Consider the following 12,413-nt stretch of genomic DNA (forward strand, 5'->3'; position numbering starts at 1 on the left):
CTTCATTCTGAGGATGAGGCTCCCCCTCCCCAGAAGAGAGTCTCCCAGATCATAGTCAGCAGAGATGTGTGCCTGCTGGGTACAGAGCACACTCCAGCTCCTGCAGGTCACGAATGGGCTGCCAGTGCTTTTCAACCTATGGGGCTCAGATATGAGCTGTCCTGGCTGGCCCTTGGTGAGGTCTTAGGCTGCAGCAGTGAGCTGGATACGGAGAAGATACAGACAGAGGCAGAAAGACAAAGAGAGAATCAGAGAGAGATGTAGAGATGAGCAAAGGCAGAGACACAGAGAAGCCTCTCTACCTTTCCTGGAAGCAGCTCAGTTCTCCCATGTCATCCTTCCAAGAACCCATGGCATCCCCATCCCCTAATGCTAGGGTGCGCCTCCTCTCCTGTCTTCCATTCATTCCCAAGGCAGCTCTGGGTGGCATGGTGGAGGGGGTGTTTCTGTTCTCCTGTTCTCTCTCCCCACTTACTGGAGACCAGCCCCATAGGCGGGCAGGACACACTGGATGGAGGCTGAGGGGCAGGGAGGGGCTCCCAGGCTCACAGCCAGGCCTCTGCCTCCAGACATCCCAGAAGAGGAGGCCCGTTACTGGGCCAAGAAGCTGGAGCAGCTGAACGCCATGCGGGACCAGGATGAGGTGAGCGTTGGCATCATCTTCCTCTCTTTCCTTCCTCTCTCTCTCCTTGTCTCCCCATGTCCTCCACCCTCTATTTCTCTCTCCACTTGTCTTCCCCTGTGTCTGTGTCTCTAACTCTGTAACCTGCCTAAATTCTGTGATTCACGTGGTCCAGTCTCAAGCCAATGATGGCGTCAAGGAACAGACAGCCCACCAAGGACGTGATGATATCAATGGACTGAGGTTCTATATTTACTAAATACTCTTAAGGAGATGCAGAGGCCCCGTTACAGTTCTTAAAACCCCCTTTCTGCCCCTCACCCCTCAACTCCTCAAGTCACACTTTCAGGTTTTCTTAAAAATTTGCCTTTCCCACCAGCCCTTGCCCCCGTACCTGTTCTTCCCTGCCATCCCCCTTCTTCTGGGCTCTGTATTCTCACAGCTCAAAAACCCAGTGTGGCCCGGAAGACAGTCTTCAGAAGGTAAGGGCAGGGAAGAAAGAGCAGGCAAGTTTAGAACATTCTTTAGTGGGAGGCAGGGGGCAGAGGGAGTATCACTCACTTGTTAGTAATTTTTGTCCAAACTCAGCTCTCACCTTCTCCTTTCTTTAGCTCCCCGCTTCAGGGTTCTCTCTTCTCTCTCTCATTCCCCTCTGGGTTTTCCCCTCGTCTGTGTTTCTTTTTCTGTTTTTTCTATATCTGTTTCTCACTGTCTTTGTGTATCTCTCTCCCTCTTCCTCTGTGGACAGCTGTATCATCCTCCAGAGAGAGGGAACTTAGGAGGCAGGGAAAGTCAAGAGGGAAGAGAACAGAGGGCTACAGCTTCTGGCAGCCCACTGAGATGAACCCTCTCTCCTTCCCTCCCCCACAGTATTCATTCCAGGATGAGCAAGACAAGCCTCTTCCTGTTCCCAGCAATCAGTGTTGTAAGTACTTCTCAGCTCCTTCCTGGGCACCAGATGAAACTCTCATCCTTCCTCTACCCCATGACTGTGCTCTGTAATGAATGGGTCACTCCCCTCCAATGATACGGGTCCTAAGAGTGAGCAGAATCCAGTCACAGTGTAGTGGAAAGAGGAAAAGATCTGGCCCTTGGGTTTGAATCTTGCCTTGCCATGTGGCCACTGGCATGCCAGGGTCTTTGTCTGATCCTTAGAGTTCCTCTCTTTGAAACAGGGGCATCTGATAGCCCCCCGCATTCTGATCTTTTTTGGAAGAATGCAGGACATCTAGAGGGTTGAAAAGCATTTTGCAGAGTCTTCAGTTCCGTTCCTTAGGTCCTGGATGAGGACCCATAACTCATTCAACAAACTTTCTTGAGGCCAGCACAGACCCCCAAGCAGCCCACAGTCAGACGATGCAGACAGACAGTCCTGCCGACACATGTATAACAGGCTCCTATTTTCTTAGATAAAGAAGTGGAGGTCCAAGAGGAGGGGTGACTTGCCAAGGTCACACACGTGGCAGGAGGCAGAGCCCGGGTTTGAACCCAGGTTCCAGGGACTCCAAGTTGTCTTCTCTTTCCACTGTGCTGTATCTCTTAATGATGATGATGGTCACTGTATTCCTCTACACACTGCTCCTTCACCAAAGGCTGGACTTTTCAAGAGTGTTTATCCTCCTTGGTTGGCCCTGTAGACACTCAGATGCCCCCAGACCAGGTCTTCAAAGATCTAGGAGATGTCTTTCTCCTTAAAGCGCCCTCCAAGTCCTCTGAGATGGGGAAGTGAAAATTATAGTCTCTGGGCAAAACCCAAAGCCATGACACTTTGCCTCCACCCCACCCTTCAACCTCTTTCTCCTCTTCCATCTGCTTCCCCATCCTCCTCTCCTCCCCTCTCATGGTCTCTCCTGTATCCGTCTTCCCCCTGCCCCCCCCCCCCATTATGCCCAGGATATGTGATGATGGAGATTGGTGGAGGGAGGAGCTGAGCAACTGCAATTGAAGGACCCCATTCCTACACTCGCTTGGGGTGTGAGATGGAGAAGGTCCCTTGATTTCCACACCTGGGAAGGGATCACCACTGCTCTGAAGAAATTATAAGCCCCCTCTCTGGTGAATGGGGTCATTGAAGGATTGTGGTGGGAGCAGGGCCAGGCAAGGTGGGGGCAGGAGCAGATGACAAAGAGTACCTGGGCCGGTGACCTGAAGCCAGAGGTGGGTTCGGTTTAAGAATGGAGACCTACCACCCAGCATTTACTGCCAAGGTCTCCTGGGACTGTTTTATCACCCTTATTTCACAAAGGAGGCAGCCGAGTGTCAGAGGAGTCAGAATTCTGGTCCAAGCTGTGTTTCTGAGATGCCAGAAGATGAGCTGAGGGAGTGAAGGTGTAGTTCTCTCCCTGGTTCTGACGCTCGGGCTCTGTGACTTTAGGCTGTTCACTCTGCCTTTCTGAGCGTTGTTTCTTCACTTATAAAATAAGAATCATTAAAATAAAAACTCACACAACAGGGATGTTTCAAAGCTGAAGATCTCCAGTGCAGTGTTTCCTTCATTATCTGGAGGATGGGGAGGTGGGGGGAGAGGAATGAGGCGTGCTGACCCCAGACTTCAGAGATGGAAAACCCTGGGTCCAAATGGCTTCTTTATCACTTCCTGGCTGAGCTTGTGGTCTTGTCAGACAATGAGGATATGCTCCCTTCTTCCCAAGATGGTGAGTGAAGCTATAACAAAAGTCAGTGGTTACAGTGATACTCGGGAAAGATCCTCAGGGCAAAAGGGCATGGGGTCCTGGGTGGGAGGAGGAGATGGGGAGAATGAGGAGGATGGGGGAGCCCCCCTCCCCATGCCTCCCCCTCTGTCTGCTCCCTTTTATTATCTCTGCCCTTCTCTTTGTAGGCAACTGGAATTATTTTGGCTGGGGTGAGCAGCAGAGTAAGTACTCAGCTTGATGTTCTGGGAGGCCACGGGGAGGTAGGCCCCTTGGAGACCATGAGGCCCCTGCCCCTTCGATCAGGGAAGCGGGGAGCCTGTGGCTGATGCATTGAGGCCAGAGGACTGGCAAGACCACTCTTGTGCCCTCTGCCCCCCCATCACTAACATCTGCTTGAGGGTCATGATCTGTCTCATGGGGAGTGGGTCCCATCATTCGGGTGGGGGGATTCAGCTGGGAGGAGTGGGCATTTAGACAGGAGACCTGCCTGTCTCCAGCTGGGCACTGTGATCCCCCCACCACCTTGCTCCCCATGTATAACCTCATTTCCTCTCCTGTGATTCCTTCCTCTTTTTGTCTCCCCATCTTCCTCCTCCACCTGGAGCCCTCCTCCAGCCCCAGTGTCACTCAGAAGCTGGTGGGTGGGGAGGGGAGAGGGTCTCAGACAGAGCAGCTGGGCAGAGAACCCCCCAGGTAGATAGCACTCTGAAGAACTCAGCTCCCAAAGCCCCCCCACCCCCAACACACACAGCTTCCTCCAAGTTGCCCCCAGGGAAAGGAAACAAGCCACCTCTCCCCAGATTAGAGGACTGTGTTCTCTCTAAGGAACAGCTCCCTTTTCCCCATGCCTTTTCCCCAGAAATCTAGCCCTCTAGTCTGACCATGTATCTACCTCCTGATTTCTACTCCATCAACTGGAGGCTCCTCCACCCCATCCCCACATCCCGATGGGCAAGTTCCACCCCACCCTCCCTTCAGGATCAGGAAAGTGTAAGTTACTCAGCTGTGTCTGACTCTTTGTGACCCCATGGACCATAACCTGCCAGGCTCCTCTGTCCATGGAATTCTCCAGGTAAGAATACTGGAGTAGGCTGCCATTCCCTTCTCCAGGGGATCTTCCTGACCCTGGAATCAGGAAAACTGTTTACAGATACAGCTGACCCTTGGACAACATGGCTTTGAGCTGCACAGGTCTACTTATATGTGGATTTTTTTCAGTAAATACTACTTCAGTGCTACACAATCCCAGTAGGTTGAATCCACGGATGCAGAAGTGTGACTATGGAGGGCCAATTATAAAATCACACGTGAATTTTTGACTGCCCAGAGGGTTGGCGTCCCTAGCCGTTGTATTGTTCAAGGGTCAGCTGTATTTTGACCCAAAAGAATTTGTCAAAGCAAGTTGATCAGAAGCCAGTTTAGCCAAAATAGACATTTGGCAGACAAGAAGGCTTGGTCACAAGCAGTTTCACACAAACAAGCAATACAGTTAAAAAAAAGAAAGAAAAGACATTCTGGATTAAAACCAATTTAGCAAAAGCCTGTAACAATAATTGGGTCAAGAAGAGCAAAGACGATGGGGCCCAAAGCAGATCATCTTGTCAAAACAAAAGTGGCTGAAAATGTCTTATCCAGAAGCAGGCAATTTGGTCAGAAACAATTTGGTAAAGAGCAGAGTCTGGGCAAAAGCAGAAAGAATCCAACAGAGAGCAATCTTCCCCTTAAAAACTGATAATCTGTCCGAAAAAAAATCAGTGTGGTGAACATGCACAGAGTCTCATGTGATTTGACTGGAAATATTTAAGCCTGGTCAAGGGCAGTTTGGTAGACTCCAAACCCAAATAACTGTGTAGAAAACAAGGTGGTGAGAGGCGCAGTTTGGTAGCCCTGCCACATTGTCCCCAGTCTCAGATGCCCCACTGCAGGCCTGAAGGCCCATCAGTTTCACCCTGACGCTCATACATCTAAGCTGTGGAAATTCACAGCTGTGTCTGCCTCTGACGCCCCACAGCAGGTGGCGGTGGTCGCATGGCAGGGACAGGATGAAAAGCTCGCCGGTCACAGCGGCCCACATCAGATGAGAGATCGGGAAGCCAGAGCTATGCTAAGCAAAGCCAGAGCTATGCTGCTAAAGCCAGCACTGCTGCTAAAAAGGACTTTAAGGTTTTTCTGGAGGCAAAATAGGGACTGAATCAGATAGCTAGTTCTAAGCAAAGGATGAAACTAATATTTTAATTGTTTACCATATTAAAAAAATTTGACCTTTTTTTAATATAAAGAAATAGACTCTATTAGAGGGAGAAGGAATTAGAAAGTTAAAATAATAAAGCAAAAAAAAAATCTAGGAGATGAGAAAAAATGTTTAAAGACATAAAAATAAGTATAAGCCAGGGACTTCCCTGGTGGCCCAGTGGTTAAGACTCTGCACTTCCAATGCAGGGAGTACAGGTTCAGTTGGGGAGCTAAGATTACAGATCGAAAAAAAAAAAGCAATATTGTATCAAATTCAATAAAGACTTGAAAAATGGTCCACGTTAAAAAAAAATCTTTAAATAAAAAGTATAACCCACCCTCTTGGTGTTTAAAATCACCAGTAAGTTGGTACCACAGCCTAGTGTACCATGGGGGACCCAATCAGGAAGTTAATTTGGGGCAGGCAGCTCACTTCTTTTCAGCTCAACTATTGCTTTCCAAATAAATTGAGTCTCTCCTGTTCGCACCACAATTTAACATCCTTTGAGACGGTTTCTTTTTTACTGAGAAAGAAAATCTGTTTTGTGTTTACTAAGGAAAGCAAACTGAACTGAAGTACTCTTTAATTCTTACTAAACACTTGGAGTTTGGCAGCCCTACCTTGTTCTATCTGAGCGATAGATTCTGGGCTTGTGATGGTGCTGCCAACCCAATAATCTAATCTTTCTGAGGGAGACAATACCTTGTCAGAGCTCCTCCCTATACATATGAGTTCAGGTCTGGGTCTGAAGGACATCAAGAAATCTCTGAAGGTTAAAGGGCATTTATACTCTACCTTGTCTTCCTGATCTCCCTCCAACTTCCCCCTAAGTGTCTGGGTGACTCTCATTATGGGAAACTCATTACCTGATGGAAAAACCCATATTGTTTTCAGAGAGCCTGGACTGGTCCATTCTCACATCTGACCTGAAAGACACCTTCCAATTTGTTCCTGTCCTCTTCACATTGTAGGACCTACCCTTGTCCCCAGACTCTAGGTCCCATTTGACCCACATACAGAAAAGCAGGGTTTTCACCTCCTTTATTCTAAAACCTATACCTCTAGTAATATGACCCAAGATCCTTTATTCATTTTGGTAGATTCCTCTTCTTGGGTTAGCAGTCAATGAAGACCCTCCTAAGTCTGCAAGGCTGTGTTGGCCTCCACTGCGTGCTCACTCTCTCTCTCTCTGCCTCCCTTCCTCACTCTCTCCCCTCACCTCCTCTCTCTTTCAGATGATGACCCTGACAGCGCAGTGGATGACCGTGACAGTGACTACCGCAGTGAAACAAGCAACAGCATCCCGCCACCCTATTACACTACGTCCCAGCCCAATGCCTCAGTCCACCAGTATTCTGTCCGCCCACCACCCCTGGGTTCCCGGGAATCCTACAGCGACTCCATGCACAGCTATGAGGAGTTCTCCGAGCCGCGGGCCCTCAGGTAGTCACTGTGGGATGGAGGGTGTGTGTGTGTGTGTATGTGTGTGTGTGTGTGTCTGTGTGTGTGTGTCTGTGTGTGTGTGTCTGTGTCTGTGTGTGTCCAACTCTATCTCCTGGAGTGGAGAGAGGAATAGGAGGCTGGAGGGAGCTGGAGGCAAGTGGGTCTAAGGAAGCAGCATCCATGCTTTCTTGTAGGCACGAGAAATTTTCTTTACCCAAAATCTTACCAAGAAAACCCCGCAAGCCTGATAAAAAAGGGGTTTGCTTTGGTTGAAGGAGGAGAAGGAAGTCACAAAGCCCCTAAGAGTTTCCCCTGCAAAATGGGGCTCCTTGGCACTCCAATTCAAAGCCTCTGGTCCCTGTGTACTCTCTAACTGCTTAGGCGAGGAGGTGGATGAAGAGATGGGCATTACCAGGGATGGGGAGGGGATGAGGGTGGTTTGAAACACAGTTGTGCTAGAAAGACACCCAGCAAGTGGGTGGCTCGTGGTCCTGCTCAGCCTTCCTGGTGGCCCCTGACTCTGTGTTCCTGACCAGCAGGCATGGGCACTGCTAGTCAGGCATGGGCATGTGTGCGACTCTTTGAGACCTTATGGACCATAGCCTGCCAAGCTCCTCTGTCCATGCATTCTCCAGGCAAGAAGACTGGAGTGGGTTGCCATGCCCTCCTCCAGGGGATCTTCCTGACCTAGGGATCAAACACGCGTCTCTTACAAATCCTGCATTGGCAGGCAGGCTCTTTACCACTGTGACCAGGGTGTGGTGACTTAGGAGTTACCCCTTCTCAGCCCAGCCACCATCACTACTCTTTTCAAAGTAGGCTGTCCCCAGACCTACCTCATAGATTGGTCCCCTGGCTTACATGAGCATGGCGTGTTGGCCCTTGAGCCCAGGAGACTGAAACGTGTGCCTGCAGCTCCCCTCTTCACTGACTTGATCTCCCCAGTCCTGGTTTCTTAACAGCAGCAAACATGATATTAAACAGGTTGGATATTTGTAAAGTACTTTGGGTGGCTTCTGAAAGTGCTGTGTAGTGACTGTTAGGTAAATAACACAAATAATAGTATTCGGAGCTAACTGGGTGCCCAGCTCTGGTCCAACTTTTTTCCTTCATCATCTTATTTCATTCTCTGGGTGGGAATATTATTGACTCCATTTCACAGATGGGAAATCAAGGCCCAGAGGGGTTAAGTCACTTGCTTGAAGTCACACAGTTGGTAAATCATCATAAGGACAAGTATTTGTGGTGAACCTCCTGGGTGGAAGCAGTGGCTTGGTGAATTACTGGTCATCGGTCTTCTTCTAAAATGTTTGATCCCCAAATAATACATTTCCTTCACTAAAAGATGGGCAGGATGAAAATTTTGAGTGTTCTCTACTCTCTTGTTGAACCTATACTTCTATTAATGCATGTGCGTGCTAAGTTGCTTCAGTTTGTGTCTGACTCTTTGAGACCTCATGGACCGTAGCCTGCCAGGCTCCTCTGTCCATGGGATTCTCCAGACAAGAAGACTGGAGTGGGTTGCCATACCCTCCTCCAGGGGATCTTCCTGACCCAGGGTTCAAACACACGTCTCTTATAAGTCCTGCATTGGCAGGCGGGTTCTTTACCACTATCACCACCTGGGAAGCCCAATTCTATTAATATGACCCCTCAGATCTCTGTAAGATATTAGATCAGGGACTTCCCTGGTGCTCCAGCAATTAGGACTCTGCACTTCCAATGCAGGGGTTGTGGGTTCTATCCCTGGTCAGAGAACTAAGATCCCAAATGTCTCATGGCATGTGGCCAAGAAAATTAAAAATAGAACATATAAATAAGTAAATAAATAAGATATTAGGCTCAGTTCACACATACACCAGGGCCTCCAATTTGTGTGAGACTCTGATATAGCAGCGGAGAAGGCGATGGCTTCCCACTCCAGTACTCTTGCCTGGAAAATCCCATGGACAGAGGAGCCTGGTAGGCTGGAGTCAATGGGGTCATGAAGAGTCGGACACAACTGAGCGACTTCACTTTCACTTTTCACTTTCATACATTGGAGAAGGAAATTGGCAACCCACTCCAGTGTTCTTGCCTGGAGAATCCCAGGGACGGGGGAGCCTGGTGGGCTGCCGTCTATGGGGTCGCACAGAGTCAGACACGACTGAAGCGACTTAGCAGTTGATATAGCAGAGTTGGAGGTTAAACCCTGTAAGATAGGTCCAGGACTAGGCTGGGGCAAGTGTGGTACACTTGAGGTTGACTCAAGTACAAAATTTAGAGGGTGCCAAAAAACTCAGTCATCAAGATCAATATGTCAATGCAATATTTTAAAAATCAGAATGAGTCTCAAAATAGCCCATGACAAAAAATTCACCAAAATACATCTTCGTAAGAGTGAATTTTGTTGTATGTAAGTTACACTTCAGTGAATTTTCTAAAAAATCCATGCTGAGGAAAATACACAGTTTAAGTAAAAGCAGGAGCTGAACTTGCACTCGCAGGACTCGGCTGCACCTGCCTCATCCTGTCTTGGTTCTGCCATGTCTATAAGCAAGAAAAATAATGCTGGTTAATTGAACACTTATTAAGTGCTAGATTTGTTGTTTTGTTTTTTTATGAGACTTCCCGGGTGGTCCAGTGGTTAAGAATTCGCCTTGCAGTGCAGGGGATGCAAGTTCAATCCGTGATTAGGGAACTAAGATCCCACATGGCTCAGGGCAGCTGTGGAAAATGAAGCAGAGAGATTAAGTGACTTTCTTAAGATCACACAGCTAGTAAGTGATTGAGCCAGAATTTAAACCCTGTCAAGCAGACTTCTGAGTCCATAACCACAGACACAATGCCACACTGCCTATCAGCCCTAAAAAGACACCTGGGAACCCATATGCCGCAAAGTTAGCCTCCCAAGGTCCTACAGCTGGACAGAAGTGCTGTTCTTTGTACATCAGCAGCAAGGACACCCACCAAGGAGATGGTCATTCTCTCTGCTCCCAGCAGTGTCTTAGAACCACCCCTGGGTTGACCACATTCTGGCTGATTCATGTTGATGTTTGACAGAAAACAAAATTCTGTAAAACAATTATCCTTCAATTAAAAAATTCAGGGACAAACCCTGAATTCAAAAATTCAGGGGCAAACCTGGTATTAAACATAGCCATCCAGCCTCCTGAATGGCAAGACTTCTCAACTCTTGACAAAAACGTTAATGATGCACACAAGTGTTTACATCCTGGTTGAGATTTGGAGAACCCCTCAGAATCACTTTATTTTGAATAAAGCAGTAAGAAAAGAAATCTTAAATGGTTTCTCTTTGTGCCATAGAAGTAAATGAGCTTTCAGAGTTGTGCCATCTACATGGCAGCCCCAAGTGGCTTTTTAAAGTTAAATGTTAAATGCTGAGCACTGTGCTTTATCGCTCAGTTGTGTCCAACTCTCTGCGACCCCATGGACTGTAGCCCACCAGGTACTTCTCTCCATGGGGATTCTCCAGGCAAGAATACTGGAGTGGGTTGCCATGCCCTCCTCCAGGGAATCTTCCCAAGCCAGGGACTGAACCCAGGTCTCCCACATTGAGGGTTGATTCTTCACCATCTGAGCCACCAGGGAAGCTCATATTTTAAATAATAAGTAAAATAAAATTTTAGTCCCTCCAGCATACTGGAAGCTTTTCAAGTGCTCAACAGCCATGCACGTATGGCTACTCTGTTGGATAGGATGGACAGAAAACGTTTCCATTGGACAACACTCTAGAGTGTTTGGGTAGAACATAAGTTGGAGAAAACCTTGATAAGCTCCCTACTCAGTCTTTTTTTCTTAACGTTTATTTTCTTATTTCTGGATTTGCTGGATCTCCCTTGCTTTGCATAGGCTTTCTCTAGTTTGCAGTGGGTAGGGGCTAGTCTCTTGTAGCTGCGCTCTGGCTTCTCATCGCGTTAGTCTCTCTTGTCACGGAGCACAGGCTGTAGGTGCGAGGGCTTCGGTAGTCGCGGCACGTGGGCTCTAGAGCGCGGGCTCGGTAGTCGCGGCACGTGGGCTCTAGAGCGCGGGCTTGGTAGTCGCGGCACGTGGGCTCTAGAGCGCGGGCTCGGTAGTCGCGGCACGTGGGCTCTAGAGCGCGGGCTTGGTAGTCGCGGCACGTGGGCTCTAGAGCGCGGGTTCAGTAGTCGCGGCACGTGGGCTCTAGAGCGCGGGTTCTGTAGTCGCGGCCTGTGGGCTCTAGAGCTCGGGCTCCTTAGTTGTGGCGCAGGGGCCTGGTTGCTGCACTACATGTGGAATCGTCCCAGACCAGGGATCGAACCTGTGTCTCCCGCCTTGGCAGGTGGGTTCTTATCCACTGCACCACCAGGGAAGTCCTCCCTACTCACTCTTTAGCACCATCCAGTACAATGTTTTGTGTTTTTTTTTGCAGGTATTTAAACAAGTTTTATGTTAAACTTCTCTATGTTTTGCACATACCATAGAAAGTTCAGATAGTTTATAGATGACATGTGTTAGAAGGAACTTTTTCCAGAGTATTTTTGGATGCAACTAGGGATTATCATAAGAAGTAAAGTAACTCAGAAGGAGAAAACAAATATTTAATATATGATATCACTTACATGTGAAATCTAAAACAAGACACTAATGAACTTGTCTGTGAAACAGAAAATTTCAGGCATAGAGAAGAAACTTATGGTTGCCAAAGGGGAGGGGTTTGGGGGAGGGATGGGGTGGGAGTTTGGCTTAGCAGATGTAAGTTATTATATATAGAATAAATAAATAACAAGGTCCTACTGTACAGCACAGAGAACTATATTCAATATCTTCTGATAAACCATAATGAAAAAGAATATGAAAAGAATATATATGTATAACTGAATCACTTTGCTGTACAGTAGAAATTAACACAACTTTGTAAATCAACTGGACTTCAAAAAAGAGAAAATGAGATTGAGCATTTAGTCCAACCTCTTTATTTTTTAGGTCCAAGGAAATGAAATGACATACTCAAGGTAAACCGCTTAGTGATATAAGAGGGAGTAGAATTAGTCTTACCCTGGATTTACTCTAGTATCCTTCATTTAACTCCTTTGTGTGTGAGCCATCCTGAAAACAAAGAATTAGATCCCTTTCAGTTTGTATTAGTGACTTCCTTATTCCAAATATCTTCAGAAGCATTCCTGTCTCCCTAACAGCCTCTCCTACCATTTTTTCCACCACTAACATTTGTAAAGCATCATTCACTTGCATATTCAAACTGGCTCAGACTCATGCAATTATTGGAACAAAGTTTCAACATATGGGAAACAGCTGAAAGGAGAGTAAGATATCAAATATAATGAAAATATGAGCTCTTTTAGTAGGTGGAAGAGTCTTCTCTTAGAGGAAAAAAGCAGAAGAGTGCCCTTCTTACAGATAGGGAAACTGAGGCTCAAAGTGTAGGAGCGAGTTGCCTGGGTCTCAAAGCAGGGTGTGCACAGAGCTGGTCCCGGACTGG

At 47.7% G+C, this 12,413-nt stretch overlaps 1 protein-coding gene across 5 annotated transcripts in view; it reads left to right on the forward strand.

Annotated features, from left to right (window-relative positions):
• Positions 1–12,413, forward strand: part of UNC13A (unc-13 homolog A) — a 69,496-nt gene that overhangs the window by 14,237 nt on the left and 42,846 nt on the right. For 4 of the 5 annotated variants that reach the window (XM_024994792.2, XM_024994798.2, XM_024994796.2 and 1 more), the window contains exons 6-9: positions 570–643; positions 1,493–1,547; positions 3,462–3,497; positions 6,745–6,952. In XM_024994792.2, coding sequence (XP_024850560.1) covers positions 570–643; positions 1,493–1,547; positions 3,462–3,497; positions 6,745–6,952 — 373 coding nt within the window. The remainder of the gene's footprint in view (positions 1–569; positions 644–1,492; positions 1,548–3,461; positions 3,498–6,744; positions 6,953–12,413) is intronic. The other variant, XM_059888509.1, reaches the window with a different exon arrangement.

This window comes from Bos taurus, chromosome 7 (genome assembly GCF_002263795.3).
Source record: "Bos taurus isolate L1 Dominette 01449 registration number 42190680 breed Hereford chromosome 7, ARS-UCD2.0, whole genome shotgun sequence".
Taxonomy (NCBI): Eukaryota; Metazoa; Chordata; class Mammalia; order Artiodactyla; family Bovidae; genus Bos; species Bos taurus.